The 20,686-nt window shown below is 33.1% G+C and overlaps 1 protein-coding gene and 1 long non-coding RNA gene across 2 annotated transcripts; both read right to left on the bottom strand.

The window, feature by feature from the left end:
• Positions 1-1,326: 1,326 nt before the first annotated feature.
• Positions 1,327-3,843, bottom strand: LOC141722498 (uncharacterized). Its single transcript, XR_012575520.1, has 3 exons — positions 3,754-3,843; positions 3,527-3,656; positions 1,327-1,649 (listed from the first exon to the last, which is right to left on the bottom strand). It is a non-coding gene; the product is annotated as an uncharacterized LOC141722498 (long non-coding RNA).
• An 8,049-nt stretch (positions 3,844-11,892) lies between these two features.
• On the bottom strand, positions 11,893-15,729 carry LOC141672321 (uncharacterized). The gene is made up of 4 exons (XM_074478892.1): positions 14,751-15,729; positions 13,061-13,255; positions 12,881-12,972; positions 11,893-12,784 (listed from the first exon to the last, which is right to left on the bottom strand). Exons 1-4 carry the CDS (start codon positions 15,540-15,542, stop codon positions 12,121-12,123), a joined length of 1,743 nt encoding a protein of 580 aa, XP_074334993.1. The 5' UTR covers positions 15,543-15,729; the 3' UTR covers positions 11,893-12,120.
• Positions 15,730-20,686: the final 4,957 nt, after the last annotated feature.

The raw sequence follows: 20,686 nt of genomic DNA, 5'->3' as shown, positions 1-20,686 counted from the left end.
TTCTAAAAATACACATATACATATATATACATATATAAAAATCGGTATGGACACAGATGGGTATAAGAGAGGTTAACATGACGGGGTATGATGGGCAAATTATAGAGATAATTAAACAACTTGTAGAGAGATGTCCACGAGATACCTTTGCATTGATAATGCTGGTATGTTGGAACCTATGGAATCGCAGGAACAAGTGGGTGTGGGATAAGGTAAGTGTATGGAGTTTGGTGTCCAAAAAATGGCAATGAATATGTTACACGGGTGGAAACAGAAATGTGCTGAAAGTAGGAGTTCTAGAGGCGCCACAGACGGTATTCCGAGGAGATGGCATAAACCACAGCATGGATGGGTAAAAGGTGAACACTGATGCTGCAATCTTTTAGGAATGGAGAAGTACTGGGACAGGAATGGTGATCAGGAATGAATATGGTCAGTTTCTACGCGCACGTAATCATAAGCTGCAGGCTTTGTATAGTCCTAGAGAGGGTGAAGCTATTGGACTAAAGGAAGCTCTATCATGGGTTAAAAACTTTGGTTATAGAAGATGCGTGTTTGAAACAGATGCGAAAGAACTTGCAGAAGCTTGTAAGAATCCTCAAGGAATTACCTCTTTTCACTTGATTGTTTTAGACTGTATTGAATTGTTTAAGCACTATGATGAAGTTAGTGAATTATGTTCCGAGGTCTGCGAATGTAGTGGCTCATGAATTAGCACGGGCTACTTATGCTATGTCAGACATCAACGAGTGGGTTGATACCCCTCCTGATTGTATTTGTGATGCTTTGATCGTTGATTCAATTGAATAATAGCAAGTAGTTTGATTTCAAAAAAAAAAACAAACTGGAAGGCGCTTCCGTACAGGAGGACTGTCGGTCCTCAAGCAAATTGATCTAATGAAAGGATCCCTCTGATACTGGTCATTGGCATTCTAGCTGCAGTGGCGGGAAGACCAGTCATTCCTTTGAAGGCTTGATAAATATATCGCTCTTGATTGCTTAATCGGGCCTCAGCATTGCACTAGTAGAACATCAGCAAACAGGTGACTAGGAACGCAATTGCGGGTTAAGACAGTCGGGTACTTAACAATAACTTATGATCACTGACAATAACTATATATCTGAATTAGGTCATAAAACAATAGGGTAACAATCTGGTTCTAGGTGATTTTGCATCTGATTAGTATAGCGAAGTGTGTATTCGATAGGCATCTCTCTGCAATTCATGTATGCAATTGCTAATTTAAGCAACTAAACTTAACAGTTTAAAATCTAACATACAGGCATATTGGCTTGATAGAAACTGTTTGATCAGTCAGGCAAATATCTAAAACCAGCACACCATAGTGAGTTACTTGTTCTATATTACTGATGCCACTACTAAAGTACTACCACCCAAAAGAGTAACACTACAATCAACAGAAACTGATTGTTATTTTTTACTACTACTTCCAAACTCTTCTGGATACAGGCAATACAGATACAGAGCAAAAGGGATTTTCAATCTCAGACCAAATCATGCCTTGTTGGAGGAAGAAGTGGCTGATTCTTTTTCGAGATGTCGGACTTTCTTCCTCAGAATCTTAACTTCTAGCTTTAGGTAGGAGTTCTCATGGTCTAACTTTGAGTTCAACATCTCCAGGTCTTCGCTGAATTTTTTTACAAAATAAACATTAGTATGTTCTGAATTAATACAAAACAGGAGCATTAATGTTAAAATATGTTCTAGTCATTAGACATATTCTTAATTCAATGTTAGAAAGTATCATACTATGCTATGACTTGATAACGTGGTTGTACATAAACTAATTTCTATTTGTGGGTGAGTAATGGCTTGATTTAATGAACATGAACACAACATAAGGGTTTGGATTCAAATCCTCGACCGAAATCCTCCAACAAGAAGAAGAGCCTTCATCCTGAGATGCTCCTACTTATACTGTAATAAAGAAGTTCTAAATTAAATGGAATGCAATATAAACAATGTCTGCAGAAAGATTACTGCACCTATATATTAACATTAAATAAAATGAAGAAAGATGTACATTCATGGAACTGTCAGCTGTCATTCTTATCTAAATTATAGATCAGAGATGATACAGCAAGTGTAACCTAAATTGACACGTCGGTTTAACAGATGCCATGATTAGGAGGAAACTGCAGTTCCAAAACTTTGAAGTTCACACAAAAAAGGCTAAATTTGGAAGACACGCTGAAAAGATGAATAGATATATATAATAAAGGATACCAGTCCACGTGATTTGGGTAAAAGAGGATACGATTACCAACCACACAACAGGCTTGCGTTTCTAGTTTACAGTAACAGTAAACTGATCCCCTGGATACTTTCCAGGCTTTGATGAAAAATCTCCAAAAAAAATTAGTTTGTGTTCATCTATCACATTGTACAGTATCCTGCTTACAAATTTTCTTTGAAGGCCGGTTTAGGTAAGAACCTCTGTTATTTATTATTTTGCTACATCCCTCAGACAGCAAGTTAAAAAAGACATATCCGCTTGTTGCATATTTTCTTGTATGACAGTTACAGAGTTACTACAAACACCAACGCTTGCTCATTCTCAATCTATCATGATTAAATTGGAATTCACACATTCGGTTAATTAACATAGAATTCTTGGTAGACAGTCACCCCGATGAAACCAAAACATTAGGAATGAAACAACTATATATGTAAGTATGGTTAAATTATTCAAAAACACAATGTAGAAAGTACAAATAGAACTTCACTTGCTAGCACGGATTTCAAATGGGGGGGCATTTTAAAATCGAAGAAACACCAAAAAGTACAAAGAACTACACAATTAGAGGTAATAAATAGCTCAATTTTCAAACACATTAGATACTCTTACAATACAGTATAGATAAAAATACACACACACTAATACACTATCACAACTTACATATATATGAATTTCGAGAAATTCGAAACAGAAACAAATAGAATTATGTTAAACTTCATAATTAAACACAGTATGATCATGTTCAGATGTAATATGCTATAAAATATAAATTAGGAACCAAACAAATAAAATACTTTGGGCTACACATTTACACAAACAGATAAAAAAAAACTATAGCAACCTTCCATAATTTTCACAGAGCAACACATAATTCCCATATTCTGTTATTACTTTGTTATCCAAATCAATGAATGCCGCATGTTACATACAAATTGACCACTTTAGAACCGATGGCAATCAGATACTAGTTGTAGAAAATGCAAATGTTATGTATCCCCTCTCCAATACATTTAAACATGACAATGGACTATGCCCTCTTTTCTAATCCTCCCACATTTATTTATTTTTATACGCTAAACTTCTGGATTCATTCAGATCTTTTATACGTTAAACCAAAACTCGCAGACAAACAAGCAATGCAGTAACCCGAAACCAAAAATTAAAAAAAAAATCATAATTTCAAGAAATACAATAAAGAATCAAATTCTATAACAATCCAAACACACCATAATTAATAAAAAGAACAGATAAGAGTGGAAAATCACCGAGAGAGATGATAATCGGGTAGTGTGGGTTCACGGTGGTAGTTCTTGTCATTCATAATCCATAAAGGCATGAGACTTGCGACGCAAGCAAATGAGAATCCCGCTAACTCGATTGCTGGATTCCTTGAAACTACATGAAACATTATACAAGAACAACTGCCCTGTTTTAAGATTTATAAAAAATAATGTATAAATACACCCAAACACAAAACTAGAATGGTTTCTACCTGCTTCACTTCCCTCAAATATCCCATTTTTATCTCCTCTCCAATTGGGCGACTTAAAAACAGATGTTCGAAATTCTTTTTGTATGTTTTGCCTAGGCTGACAATAAATCCCAACAAGCGGGTTCGCACTCGTTATATATCCGTTAAACTACTAAATTATTATTATTTTTTCTTTTTGAAAAAAAACTACTAAATTATTAAACTACTACACACGTAGTCTACTTATCCTACTACAGTACAACCATAACTTATCATATTATTAAAAAATTAAAAAATAGTATTATTTATCCGCTGAATTACTAAATTGTTAAACTACTATATATAGTATACATATTTTACTAAATTACGACCACAAGTTATCCTATTATTTTTTTATAAATTTAATATTATTATATATTTAAATAAATAATTTTAAATTATAATATTACAGAATAAATAAACAATTTAAATATTAACGAGAACCCGTGCATTGCACGGGATTTAAGCTAGTATGTATAATTCTTATTCCTGTAAAAAACGAGTGAATTCGAAACTATTATACTTCTTCGTTATCATTTGATTTTTGGCACATATCTCACAGTGCTTTGACCGGCTACTAAAAATAATTATTTTTAAATTTTATTTTTCTGAATTAAAATTAGAACTTATACTAAAATTCAGAAAAAAAATTGCTTAAAAATAATTATTTTATCTATACAGTCAAATCACTTTAAACTATGTGCACAACAGTCAAACGACAAATATATAAAAACAGAGGAAGTATATATAATACAACAGTAGAAATTTTGATATACAATTTAATTAATATGACTATTATACCCTACATTAAAATCTTTATAATATTTATTTCACCCTGTAAAGCATAATGTAACGTAAGATGTAATCGAGGAAATATAACTCAACATGAAACATAATTATATAAATAATATTAATTGTGAAGCACAGGAACCCTGAAAATGGATACAGGATAAATACAAAGAATCAAACTATAAAATTAATGTTCTAAGTCCGTAACAGGTCATGAAAAGAAGTTCATTAATATATTTAAGCCTCCACGAACAATAAAATGTCAAAATACTTCTGGTGTCAATGTAATGTATTGATTTGAAGTATTGAAGATCAGGGGTTCAGTGGTTAAAGCAATGAATGTCCAACAAAGTTGTATCAGCTCATAATTGTAAGAGTATCTCTAACGGGCATTAACTAAAATGGTTGGCTAAAACAGATAAAATAATGATTATTTAAAATTTGCTGAACCTGTAAGCTGATTTACTCCGGTGGAGTTTGCTATAACAATGGGCTATTTTTTAAAAATAGTATGTTGCTATTATTTCAAGTTAATATAAATAAAATGTCTTATTTTATTATGGTAATAGATAATGTGTAATTTCACAATAGATCTATATATGTTTGACAAATATAGCCAACATAGATAGACATGCTAAAATTATAGCAACATAGATAGATTGGCTAAAATTATAGCTAATGGGAAAATATTATTGGAGAGGACAATTTTTTACATAATATCTATAATAATTATTTTTGGAATGTTTTACACCTTTTTAGCTAAAGGTTTTTACCCATTGGACATGATCTAAATCGATTGAATTAAATCAATTCATTACTAGTTATTTCTGAACCAGATCAGTGTGCCAAGTATCAGCACATCAGAAAAGAATTAATTTGATCATGCAGAAGATTTTAAGGTGATACAATATAAAAGGGTTCAAGATTGAAAAATTGTTTAAGCCAAAATGTTTCCTAAGAAATATAATTCCCTTGTGGTCGCAACCTAGAAGATTATTTCTAAGGGAATCATTTCTTCTTGAGGTCGCAAGTTAAAAAAATAGTCTAAGGTAAAACCCTTCATTGTGGGCGCAAGTCAGGTGCTCCCTTGTATGTGCAACCAAGGTAATTTGTCTAAGGCAAACTAAGTTTCTTCTATGCACAACTCAGGAGATTGATTAACATGAAAAACAATTTCTTGTACTCGCAACTTAAGAGATAAACAAACAGGAAAGCTGTTTTCCCTGTATGCGCAAGTCAGAGGATAACCAAGGTAAATAATTCCCCTTTTGCCGCCGGTTATAAGTTAGTGAATTTCATTGATGCAGAAAAAATTGTTTTGATTATTTGGTTGAAATCAAGCCACATATCCAGATAATTGAAATTCTACACAAATAGAAGCAGAATGATTTTTAATTCATTCAGTTATCTTCCTCATCTCCCAACTGTATTTTACGAAACTCCATTGAAGGCCAATTTAGTAGCGTGTAAACATACTGTTATATTGTTGAATTTATTGTAACAAATCATTTGATTGATCAGAGTGTAGCAACCTCAAGGTTTATATTAATAAAATAATATATTCCTCAAATTATTTTGTATCTATTTTGATTCCGTATATTTAACAAAAAATTTGAAACGAATCAATAAAAATTATATGTATCATATTCAAACCCCCTTCTATGATATTTCGGGACTAACAATTGGTATCGGATTTTGTTGATTGACATACAAATCAAGATCTGGAGAAAGAAACAAGTTCTTGAAAGTTCTTGAAATTTTTTAATTTTCAAAAATTCTCAATCTTGAATTTTTTGAATTATAAATAATTTTAATTTTGTCATGATGATGAACAACCAAAGAATTGAAAGTATCAAAGTTCCCCATTTGATCGAGAAAATTATAACCTATGAAAGAAAAAGATGATATTATTTATTAAAGCTTCAAATCCATTATATATTGGGATATTACTGAATGGTCCTTATGTTCCGATGGAAGTGGTTGTTGAATCGACTACCACTACCGATGTGACGCCCTCCAAACCCGGGTCAGAAATTTGGGGTTCACAACACTCACACATAATATATAAACTTGTATATAAGGTATTATATGCATTGACCCTTCTTTACACAACCATGGATCGCAACAGGTTAAAATATGAAAACAAGCCACAATTTTAACTTTTATTACATTAAACTGAATCCCAACTAGTTCAACTTACAGCTGATAAGGATATCATTCTTACAATCTTACATAACTCATCTACAATATAAAGCTCCTGCTAGCTCGATCCAACTTAACCTAGAATCCTAGCTTGCACACTGGACTGGGAATCCTCGTTACCAACAATTTCCTTTTCAACTGTAGAATAATATAAACAGATTTGCAAGAGTGAGCTAACTAGCTCAGCAAGTCATATTAGCAATAACTGAGGTTAAACAATTATCAGTTGAAATGATTTATAGGAATCAAGTTTCTTGATAAGCAATGATTAGAATTGGACATTCACTTTCATTCTTAAAAACTAAGGTTAGGCTGCTGATCAGTCACGCACTAACCCCGAGCAAGGCACACAGCTCTGCCCTCTATACTAGATCCAAGGCACGCATTGGCCTAATTTGACCACGAATCTGGTCCACATTTATAAAATCATCCAATTCTAAAATGATTTAATATGATAACCATTGTAATTCAGTAAAAAAAAAGAATCATAATTAACATTGATAAAATATTTATCTCAGAGCATAAAATATTTCATAGGTATCACCAGGGTATATCAAGGTATAAATATGAAGAATGACTGTAAGCCTGATGAAGAATCAAGTATTAGATGAACAATGGTTCAATGATAATACAGGGTATAGATCTTTGATATCATGGGGTATTCCAGGGTATATAAGTTTCTATATGCTCAAGAAATTTTGTTGCAATACTTGGTTTATGGTGTGTATGTATTTGTAGAGTAGTATTGTATTTATATGGTTTAGAATCTGGAAAATCAACCGTTGGTGGTTTAAAAGAAATAAAGCTTACAACACAAGTTCAATGATATGATCGGGGTTCAAGGTTGAATAGTTTAAAGCCCTTGCAATATAAAACAAGACTTATTTTGAATACTAGCAACATGTTATGAGAAAATTCAAAAATATTTGCAATGTATTTTGAAGAAGGTTCAGAAGTACTTGGCTTATCACAGATGATTTCCAACTTTACTTATACTCATATAACAGTTCTACTCATCAACCACTTTCCTTCTTTTTCTATGCCTTGATTCTATTTATTGATCACTAGCTTTCTTTTTTACGCTTCAGTTCTATTTACTGATCACTGACTTTCTTTTCTATGCCTCGCTTACTCTGCTAGGCATCATAAGTATCTATCAATACTCAATCTCATATCATTTTAATTATCACATAGACGACATAAGCTTTCATCTACCATTCGTTTCACCCAAATCTGGAGTACAGATTGAAAGTTATGATAAAAACCGTCAAACAATGCACATACAGTCATATTATATACCAATCAGATCACATATAACACGTAGCACGTAAGATATTCAATTAAAATAATTATTCAAAGAAGATTCGGGGTTAAAATGATTTTCCAAGTATTTAATATGAAGTTTTGAATATTTTTATGAATTTAAACGGGTCTCCGAATCGTTTTATAATTAAATAAAAGAGTTCGAACGCCCGAATCTGACTTTAAAATGATTTAATGATAATTGTCGAGTTTTGAAAATAATTTAAATAATATTTAAAAGCTCGAAATTATTTTTCAGAATTTTTAAATCCAAATAAGTAATTAAATCTAATTAAATAATCAATTAAAATTAATTACTAACTAATTAAATTAATTAATCAATTAATATTAAATTAATTAAATAATTAAATAATTAATTACCAACTAATATTAATTAATTAAATAATTAATACTTATTTTTAAATTAAAAATTATTTTTTTTTTTGAATTTTAAATAATTAAAATTTAATTTCTGAAAATATTATAAAAAAAGAAAATACATTTTCTGAAATTAATAAAACAAAAATCAAGTTTTTAAATATTTTAAAACGTAAATCTTGATTTTTACAAGTTTTTGAAACCGAAATATTAAAAATGCAAGTTTTACAATAACCAGGGGCTAAACTGTAATTGTTATAGTCACCCCCTCCACTCGCCGGCCGGAGTTCGCGGCCAGTCGGCTTTTCTTGCCCAGAACAACACTGAACGGTGCAGATCGATGGTTCTACTTGCCAGGAACACCATCATATCAATAAAATTCATAATTGATCCCTAGACAAGCCGGAAAACGCAGTTGAAGTTTTTCATCTCCGGTGGGGTACTGTTTTCCGGCAAAACCCATCCAGGGGTTAAAAATCAAAACCAAATATGTGAATCACTTCCTTTTTGCACGATCCAAACGTTGGTTTAATTTGTTTCAACCCAGAATCACCATAACTGAAACCCCCAATTTCGAATTAAGAACATTCAAACCATTAAAACCAAATTATACGTTGGTATAATTTGTTTCTACCCAGAATCAAACATTATTTTCTACATGTTATTGAACTCCAAATTTGACATATAATATGCCAAAATGACCAGGAAGAAAAGATCTACATGATTATGCCATCAAATCATATCAACAAAATCAAGAACAAAAATTCCTATTTTAATCATTAAATAATTCGAATTAAAATAAATAAATAAGATAAATACCTTGATTTATGCACAAAAATGGATGGTTGATTCAGAAAGATCTTTTCGAGAGTTTCGATTTGATATATGACACGCCTGAATTGGAGTTCGATAACGCCTTCGTTTGTGCGTTTTATTTTCAAGAACGTAACGAATAATTAGGGTTTTCTCTGTAAATTCTATATTTTTACTGATTGATTATGATTATACGAATAAAATGAAATAAGAAAAGGGTTATTTATATTTCTGAAATATTGGTTCGTGTTGGATCGTATTGGATCGATAAATTAGTTGCTTAGCCGCTAAATAACTGCAAAAATGATCCATTTTGATACCCGTATTGGATAATTATCCAAATCGGACTTCTTATAAAACACTTTATACGAAAATAATTTAATAATATCTCGTCTTTCGAGAACACGGATTTTGTTGATTTATCAAAACGATTATCCTATCGAAAATTGTACGCCGGGAAGCGTACGGGCCAAACCGTAATCCGGATTGAAAAAGTTAAAACACGGAAAATGTTCAGAATAACCAGATTAGGTTAATAAGGAGTTTTCCGAAAAGTTTCGAGTTGTAAAAATGTAAAAACGGTCGAGGTTGGACGATTCCCGGTAATTATTCAAAAAATAATTAATAAATTCATAAATCATTTATAAATCATATAACGATCCAAAAATTACCAGAAAGATGTCATAATTATCTCTATTTTATTCTGGACATAATAAAATTAACATACTCATATCTTATCATATATAAACATCCAAATATTAATATCAATCAACAAATAATTCACCAGAAATCACATAATAATCATGTAATAATCATTTATTGATAAAATAATTACACGCAATATCTGAGATATTACAACCGATGCTAGAATTCCTTCTACATCCACTACCAGGGATCCGTCAAAATATACGGATACTGACAGGGAGCTGATAAATCTAGACACAAACTTTCAACTCATAATAGTGGAATCGGCCGATAAAGATATGAGTCAGTAACTTTTACGAGATAACAGTGCAAAGGAAATGTGGGAAACTATTGAGCTGTTAATAGAAGGTACCACTGAACTCAAGGAAAACAGAATAGATATCTTGACAACCCAATATGAAGCGTTTAAACTACAACAAACACTGTCTTCTCATTTTGAAAGATATGCAAAACTGTTGAGTGAGCTAAAATTATAAGGGAAAGTTTATCCGATGCGTGAGTCAAACTGGAACTAATATAATAATGGCACCAAAGATAATATTGCATTGGACTTGTTCCGGAATCCGAAGCATTACTTGAAATTGACATTAATTCTATAATTATTCAAATTAATTTTAAATTTTCTCATTTTGAATTAACCTGATTTATGTAGTTGAATATATGTTAATTACATGATTATATGTATTGAATTTATGAAGTTGACTATATGCCATTGCTCATTTTGTTTAAAGGTTTATGAATATTTTGATTAAACAGTCTAGTTTCCTATTCTATGAACATTGTTTCCTGGATCCTTTTTGTATAAACCTATGACTTAAGTAGTGGAAAATTTTGCATAATGTTTTGATACTGCCTAAACAATACTTTGCAGTAAATTACAGAGCTCAGCATGATTATATAAAAACTCATGTTGAACAACTTGTACTTGACAAGTGTTAGATAAGTTAAAAATGTAAGAAGAAGAAAATCAAGGAAAAACTGCAGAGCTGCCAATAATCATCGCAACACAGAAGATACTATAAGAGTAAGTATGCACAGAACAAGATCCTAAGCTGTGCCTAAACCCTACAGTAGTCAGTCAGCATTAGCATTCAGTGAGCAATAATATTTGGAATGCTGCCCAGTTGGATTTTGCTATGGATGAATCAAGCATGATTAAACAGTCTAGTTTCCTATTCTATGAACATTGTTTCCTGGATCCTTTTTGTATAAACCTATGACTTAAGTAGTGGAAAATTTTGCATAATGTTTGCAGTAAATTACAGAGCTCAGCATGATTATATAAAAACTCATGTTGAACAACTTGTACTTGACAAGTGTTAGATAAGTTAAAAATGTAAGAAGAAGAAAATCAAGGAAAAACTGCAGAGCTGCCAATAATCATCGCAACACAGAAGATACTATAAGAGTAAGTATGCACAGAACAAGATCCTAAGCTGTGCCTAAACCCTACAGTAGTCAGTCAGCATTAGCATTCAGTGAGCAATAATATTTGGAATGCTGCCCAGTTGGATTTTGCTATGGATGAATCAAGCATGAGGAATGCAGCTTCTTTCTTACTACAGCCATACTAAGTCTTAATGTGATAGTTCAGTTGTCGTCTTCTATGATCATGCGATGTTTCCTCGCCTCATGTTCTTCACGATGGAGACTATCCCTCCCTTTAGGGAACTAAGCAGGGCTGGCTGATGAGTCGTCTCTGAATCTTGCTATTTCTAATTGACTGTATGTTCCAGAGTGAGTGCATGTTACAAGTTATATGTTATGTTTTTTCAGTAACATCATATTGCGTAAAAGACGACCACAATTATTGACAAAACTTTCCTAGCTCTGTATTTGGCTAATTCTTTTTCCTAGCTCTTGTTTTTTTTTTCAGATAGCAAATTTAATTGCAGAATCAAATTATTGAGCACATAGAAATATGTTAGGATTCAACAATATGTTGGTGTAAATTATTGAGCACAATAAGAGTAGATGTGAAGTGTTATATATAAGCACAAACTAGCACATTTATCATTTCTGATACAAAAGCACAATTGCCTAAAGCTCAACTATGATTTCGAATTCAATCACAAACAATCATCTCACAACTCATCTAAATCTATTAAACAATACTATTTAATAAAATGAGCTTAAAAATAATGTGCTGATTTTAAAATTTCAAGGATTCTTCATCTTAATTCTTAACTTCCTTGCTATTTGTGCTGCTCTAGGATGCACTGGCCTTTTAGTAGAGTCACTTTGTTCCACTTCTACCCAGTTTATAACCTTGAGAAGAAGTGACTGAGGAATTTTTCGAGCATCCACTTCGGCTTTCCCTTTCGATTTTTTCACACCCTTTTCCATTGTTTTGTCAAGGAATTCCATGAACCAGTTTCCAGCTTCAGTTTCAATTTGCTTCCCTAATTTAATTGTACTGCTCAGACTGCTGCTACAAGCAGTTGGTTTCTTGTTTTCATCGTTCTCATTCGTCGAAATGGTGGCTCCTTTTTTGTCTGATCTCGTGTGCTTTCCCAAAATAGTCCTCTGATCCATTCTTTCAGGAAACGATGCTATAGATTTGTACAGTGCAGTTCTTCTCTTAGACAATGCAGTTGTGTCGGAGTCTTGGTTATGATTCGAGATTGGAGAGTCTTGTTCCGTATGTCTTGCCACTTTCTTGGTTTGTTCACAGGTTGGATTGTAAGATGTCATTTCAGAAGCTCCTTGAATGGACACCATCTCGGCTACTGCTTGCACAATTTGGTTGTGGAATTCAAGGAACTGATCAAAACAATTTGCTGGAGCATCTACTTTGGCTGATTTAGTCAATTTTGACAGGGACCTACATGGAATCACAAAATTGTCTCTCAGGCTTTAATACTAAAGGTAAGAATCACATAGTTAGCGCGACACGGAAGGAGGATTAACAAGTATATACCTGAGAGATCTAACAAGATTTTCAGTGGCTGAGGCATCTCTAAGAGCTTGGAGGGCAATCTTTTGTGCTGTTTCCCTTTGTTGTACAGCTTCCTATAACATACACATTAAAAGATAAGCATCAAATGATGAATGTGCTAATAAAAACTTGAATTAGATCAGGAAATGAAAAAAAGTGAACCTTGCCAAGTGTACTAAGTTTTCCTGGCAAATTAATCGACGAAGCGCTATCAATTGGTTCTGAATCAACACACTGAGACAGTGTTTGAGAATCCACTTTTGTGTTTGATTGTTGCTGTGCATTTGCAGCTCCATTCTCTGCGGCTACTGTTCTGGAACTGCGTAAACTCGGGGGTGGTGTGAAACTTTTCTTTTCCTATACAATGTAATTCAAGGTCAAGCATAACCAGACCAAACATACAATTTAATGTGAAGACTTAAAGTTACAAATAGGAATCCCCTTCGTTACATGATTTCTTCTTAATATAGATAGATATAGGATCTATGGGGCAATTACTTAGAAGTACATTTTGTGCTACAGCCCTTCCTATCTGATAGAAAAGGATCCCATGATCCTGAACCGATCTTACCTGGGATCGCAAATCCCAAGTTTGTCTATGAAAAGCGGATCTAATTGTATTAGTGTCTATAATTGATTTCTTCTGTGTAATACTAATCGACAAGGCCTCATTGGTAAGTGCTACAAGATCTCGTGCATTGGAACCCATGGTTATGGACCCGAATCCATTAGTATGGAACATTTTATTTTCCAAGCGAAATCCCCTAGTATATGAAAGGGTGAAAAAGTGCTTTCGTTGTTGTGGAATAAGAAGCCTTCGTATCTTAATGCACGTATTTAATTTATTCGGAGCTATTAGAGCGGGATCCACTTTTTGGGGAATATGATTTGAAGCAATAACAAGAATATTTCTAGTGGAACACCTTTCACAATCCCTGGAGAGATGGTTCACTAATAGACCGAGGGAGAAGTAATTCGACTCATTCACATCCAGATCATGAATGTTTGGAATCCATATTATGCAAGGAGACATTGTTTTTGCTAATTCGAATTGAAGGGTGATATAAAATCGGTCTTTTTCCGACATCATATCCATAGTTAGCAGTTCCAGCTCCGTATGAAGGTCACGATCGATATCGTCACTAGCATCAATATCCTCACTAGCATCAATATCCTCACTAAGATTATCCAGGAACTTGTTCAGAAATACCGTAATGAAAGGAACATGGGAGTTTGTCGCTAGGTATTTGACCAAATAGGATCATCCAGTTCCTATAGAACCTATCACTAAAATACCCCTAGAGGGGGATAAGGCTAAGTGGAGCGAAAAGGGTTTTCCATGAGATGGGAAATGAAAACTATTAGCCCCACACGAGGTTTGTGAATAAGTGATTGTCTGATAATGAGCAAGGAATATCCGTCTTTCTGCTAAACAGGATGTATTGAACTCATAATTCATTAGATACTTTTTATGAATGTCAACTAAGTGTCGTAAGTAAATTGCTCCCGGTTGTTCAATCATTTGATAGCCAGAGTCATTCTTTGATAAATGATCACTATGAGTCAGACTCAATAGAATTTGATCAATCCTTTTTTCTGTCGTTAAGGTGGAGAACTGAACCAAACATACAATTTAATGTGAAGACTTAAAGTTACTCAGATAAGTTCAAATTATGAGAAAAAACTAGGAAGAAATTCAAAGCTGCCAAAGATCATCAGAAAACAAAAGACACTATAACAATTAACAGGGACTATGCAAAGAATAAAGCAGTCAATTTAACATTAGCATTCAGAATTGAGCAATAACATATGCAGTATCTATATTATAAGCGAAGGGGAAGAATGTACCTACAGCTGAGTTGAAGGGGCTTTTCGAAATCCTTTGTTCTCTATCACAAACACTTTTACTCCTCGGAAACTTCAAACTAGAAGGCGTAAAACAGCTTCTTCTCAACATTGGACTTTCCTTTTCCCCAATTTTCGACAAAACTCCACCACCAACTGAAGCCCTAACACCACTAGAACTCCCATCTCTCACAACTCTCCCTTTAATCATCGGAGACATCGGAAAATTCCCAGCAAACTTAACAGAATTTTGCCTTTCTTTAACAGGTGTACATTGATCAAAATCCAATGGCACAGGCTTCAAGCAAAATGGCGAAGAAACAACAGAATTACGTAAATTACCATCCTCTTTTCGCTGCCCTGTACCCCAAGAACTCCGTCTCGGAGCCGAACTAACACTAACTTTCTTCTCAATTTTTTCCCCTTTTCTCCTCAATCCCATTAAGGGTTCAGGAGTTCCCATCAAAGGGTGTCTACCAGGGAGAGGCTTAGCCCCTTTAGCTATCGGAACAGGCGATCCGGGCTCTAATTTATCGACATAAATGAACTGCCCAAGCTGCATTTTATCACTTAAGACAAGATCATCTTGCTCAAAAGGCAAACTCACATAAATTGAGTGAGAAGAGTCAGAAACTTTGATGTAAAAGCCTTGTTTAGGCCAAAGATCCTTTTCATCAAGATCAGCTGGAACAATGTCAGTGACTTGTAATAGCGAGCTTCGATGTTCGCTTGTTGCCTTTGTTCCGTTGTTCATTCCATCTATAAGTTTCAATAAAATCCCTGGTGCTAATTGTGCCATGGCCTTAAAAATCAAGAAAACTCGAAAAATTCAAGATAATCAAGAAAATTAAAAGAGGGAAAATCAAGAAAAGGGTGATTGAGATTGTGGAATTTAAGTACAGAATGGAGATGAAGGGTTTAGTTTGAGTAGGAATTTAGATACAGAGATGTTGTGTGTAATGTTGTAGAGGGTTTAAGTGGTTGATAATGGAGGGTTTGGTAACGGTAAGTAAAGAGGGTGAGATGGGACCCACAAATTTTAAAAATGAGTAGGATAGGAACGTTGTGCCAACGGTCGAAAAATAATGCTACTAGCTATAAACAGATTGAAACTAAATATTTTTGGACGGGTAATAGAATATTGAAATGTGACATAAATAAATGATCTCGAATTTTAAATATATTTGTAATAATGTGAGTTGCTAGCAAACTCGAAATCTTGAAAATTGGGAACTAAAATGTTACAGACTCCTCATTTTTCAAAATGTTTGAGTTGAAATAATTAAAAATGCTTTGAAAGATTATTATAATTTCTGAGAAATGCTTTGAATTATACGCTCTCTCTAGTACATTTCTTGTGATAGGAGTTGGGACTTGTGATGTGAGTTATAAATTGATGTAATTGTATAGTGCTGTCTCATGAAATTTGTGAGCAGTTCATTCATGACCTAAAAGCTGGTGGCTATGGTGAAGTAGTTACATGGTTGGGCCTATTTTTCTTCTTCTTCTTTTATGCCAAGTAAAATCCAATTTCTTCACACTCAACAAATGGGTTTTTTTTCATTACAATAATAATTGCTAAAGGTATTTGATGAATTTGTCAAAAATAAAAAGGGTATTTGATGAACGATAATCCTAAAAGAATCACAAATTATAATTGGTGACATAAGATCTCGTTTGTTTTAACTGAAGAGCCAAGACACAGGACCTTGTTAGAAATTAAAAAATTCAATATACAGAGTTCCATTTCGGTAATGTTATTGTGATGGTCTTGGTATAAATAATGTACAAGGAAATATAACTTGAAATTTTTGGATGATCATTGGGGGGATTTGGTACATGATTAATGAGTTCGCTTAATAAGAATCAGAACCTCATTTATAATAAGAATCAGAACCTCGATCACAAATATTCTCTACTTAACCATTGAATACCAACCCTATCATTCCCATTTCATGTTCATGTTTCCCATTTCAATTAATAACCCAAGCCCCCCCTCAAATTTTCGATCCGGAGAGAGCCCAAATGTAATACTTGCCACCAATAGTGAACCGGAGATCATCGACTTTGGCCCATATATGAATCGAATTTTCTTATGATGACCTCAAGCCATGATATGGTTGTCCTAAAAGATGAATTTAGGAAAATGTAAAGGTAAATGAATTGGAATTGGATTAAGACTGCAATATTCATAAGAAAAATATAGACATGTATATATTAATTAAAGAATGTATTTGTTATAATCAATATGGATATCTAAAACTCAATAATATTGCAGAAAATAATATTGAAGAAGATGTATATAGTGATGGAGAAAGATGTATTGTTTTTGTATACTGAACATAGAAAACTAACTTATCTAGAAAACTAATATGACAGTTATCCTATCGATATAGGCTTATTAGAATATTCTAGATCTAACAGTCTGCAAGTTGCAGTAACTGAATTTGGTGTCGCCTTAGCCTGTAGGTTGGAGTTGTCCAGCTCAGCATTCTTTGCCAGCTTCTTTGTTGTCTTATCTGCTGAGTTGGATGAATCAGTAGTATCCACAACATCCCCACTCAAGTTAGGAGTGAGAAAGAGATTACAAACTCCTAACTTGCCGCAAAAGAACTGTAACGAGTGAGAAGTAAGATCCTTGGTGAACATATCAGCCGGCTGAAGGTTAGTGGCAATATGCATTGGTTTAATGATATTAAGTTTGATCTTTTCTTGAAACTAGGTGACGTTCATGAAATACAGAGTTAGAGGCAATGTAAATGGCTGATTTACTATCACAAAAAATGTGACAGGAGTAACATTGTAGAAACCAAATACCTTGAATAATGCAAGAAGCCGGACAATTTCACAGCATGTGTCGGCCATACTTCGATATTCAGCCTCAGCTGAGGACTGAAAAGCAGTGTGTTGTTTTTTACACTTCCAGAAGATCAGAGAATAACCCAGTTTGATACAATAACCGGTCAGAGAGTGTCGTGTTTCTTTACAACTTCCCCAATCAGAGTCACAATAAGCACTCAATTGAACTGAAGAGTGAGAATCCATAAGTAAACCTTGACTTGGAGAGTTTTTTAGATATCTGACAACCTTATAGGCAGCAGTAAGATGATCTGTCCGGGGAGAAGCTAAAAATTGAGAAAGAACCTGAATGGCATAGGACATATCAGGTCGCGTAATTGTGAGATAGAGAAGGCGACCTACCAGTCTCCTGTAAATAGAACCATCTTGGGAATATAACAAAGGACTTGAGTTATTCTGCAATTGATGATTAATTTCAATTGGAATTTTTGAGGGTTTGGCAGCAAGTAAGCCAATATCAGTCAGTATTTCCAGAGTATATTTTTCTTTGGTGTAGATAAATGCCTTCATGTGAATGAGCAACCTCTATTCCCAGAAAGTATTTAAGAGCACCCAAATCCTTTACTTTGAAGTGTGAAGCAAGATGTGCCTTGACTTGAGCAATTAAGGTTTGATCATTACAAGTGATCAAAATATCATCAACATAAACTAGTAAAGCTACAAATTGAGAAGATGTATGCAGAGTGAATAGATTATTATCCAAATGAGATTATTCGAAATTAAAGACCTTTAAAGCAGCTGAAAATTTATCAAACCAGCACCTAGGAGCCTGTCTGAGTCCATAGATAGACTTAATCAGTTTACATACAAGATTTGCAGGATCTGAAATATTGTGAATTGAAGCAAAGAAAGACGGTTCAAGATAACCAGGGGGAAGCTTCATGTACACAGTTTCATTAAGTTCACCATGAAGGAAGGTATTAGTGATATCAAGTTGAGATATAGTCCATGTCTGAATGGATGCAATAGCAATCAACAATCTGACTGTGACCGTTTTTGCAACTAAGGCAAAGGTCTCAAAATAATCCAAGCCATGAGTTTGAGTAAAGCCCTTGGACACTAACCTGGCTTTATATCTGTAATATCCGGGATATCGCGTGTAATTATTTTTATCAATAAATAATTTTTATATGATTATTATGTAATTTTTGGTGAATTATCTGATGATTGGTGTGGATATGTGGATGCTTATATGTGATAAAGTATAAGTATGTTAATTTTATTATGACCAGAATAAAATATAGATAATTACGGTATTTTTCTGGTAATTTTTGGGCTGTTAAATGATTTTATATTGATTTATGAATTTATTAATTATTTTCTGAATAATTACAAAATTATTTTATAAAGCTGGGAATCGTTCGACTTCAACCGTTTTTACGTTTTTACAACCTGAAACTCTTCCGAAAACTCCTTCCTAACCTAATCTGGTAATTCCGGACATTTTCCGTGTTTTGACTTTTTCAATCTGAATTACGGTTTGACCCGTGCGCGGCCCGACGCAAGATTTTCGATACGATAATCATTCCGGTGAATCAACAAAACCCGCATTTTCGAAAGATGAGATATTATTACATTATTTTCGTATATAGTGTTTTATAAAAAGCCCGGTTGGGATAATTATCCAAAACTGATGTCAAATCGGATCGTTATTGCAGTTACTTAGCGGCTAAGCAACTAATTTAACGATCCAGAACGAACCAATATTCCAAAAATATATATAGCTCTTTTATCATTTTATTTTATTCGTTTATTCATTTACAACCAGTAAAAATATAGTAATTACAGAGAAAAACCCTAAAAACGATACGTTCTTGAGAATCAAACGTATGAACGAAGGTGTTATCGAACTCCGATTCGGGCGTGTAGCATATCAAAACGAAGCTCTCGAAATATTCTTTCTGAATCAACCATTTGTTTTTGCCCAGAAATCAAGGTATTTTTCTGATTTAATTATTTAAATTCGAATTAATTATGGATTAAAATATGAATTTTTGTTCTTGATATTTTTGATATGATTTGATGGCATAATCGTGTAGATTATTTCTTCCTGGTCATTTTGGTATATTATATGATTAATTTGGAGTTCAATAACATATAGAAAATTGAATTTGATTCTTGAATTGAAGAACTAGGGTTTATGTGTTTGAATGTTCTTAATTGAAAATTAGGCGTTTCTTTGTTAGGGATTATTAGATGAAATTGATTGTATGATTGAGTAGATCGTTTAAAGACGAATAAAATGGTATGTTTGAAATCAAAAGACGATTCCTTGAAGGTTTTGATCGAAAAATCGAGGTTCACCAGCGGCGGAATTTAGATTGAATTTTCCGGTTAAGTCGTCGATTGTTTGGGTGATTTGTTTCTACAGAGGAGTTCCTGGGAGTGAAATCTTGAGTTCATGTTAATTTGGTATTGATCTGTGTTGTTTTGCAGTTCGCCGGAAAGCTCGGGATCGCCGGCATGGGGTGGGGAAGATGGCAAAGATGCCATTTGACACCCCTGATTTGTTCAACTTTGTAAATTAGTCCCTGAGATTTTAAAAACTAACAGAAATTGGATTTCTGTTCAATTTTATTTTAAAAATGATATTTTCATTATTTTAAAAATCAGAAAATTAGTTATTTAATTATTTTAAATTCATAAATTATTTTAATTATTTATTTATTCAAAAATAAATCGAAATTATTTTATTAATTAATTTTAATTAGTTTTTAATTATTTTAATTAATCGATTAATTTATAATTAATTGATTAATTAATTTAATTATTTATTAATTGATTTTAATTGATTTAATAATTAGATTTAAATATTTAAAAATTGATTTAAAAATTCTGAAAAATAGTTTCGAGCTTCAAAATATTATTTAAAATTATTTTCAAAACTCGATAATTATTGTAAAATTATTTTAAAGTCAGATTCGGGTGTTCAAACCCTATTATTTAATTATAAATTGATTCAGAGTCCCGTTTTAATTCCGAAAAATATTCAAAAATTCGTAATAAATACTTGGAAAATCATTTTGACCCCGAATCTTCTTTGAAAAATTATTTTGATCGAATGCCTTACGTGTTATATGCTAT

The sequence above is a fragment of the Apium graveolens genome, chromosome 1, assembly GCF_009905375.1.
Source record: "Apium graveolens cultivar Ventura chromosome 1, ASM990537v1, whole genome shotgun sequence".
In the NCBI taxonomy this organism is placed as follows: Eukaryota; Viridiplantae; Streptophyta; class Magnoliopsida; order Apiales; family Apiaceae; genus Apium; species Apium graveolens.
Note: the sequence above shows the minus strand (reverse complement) of the source record. Positions and strands in the feature narration are given on the sequence as shown.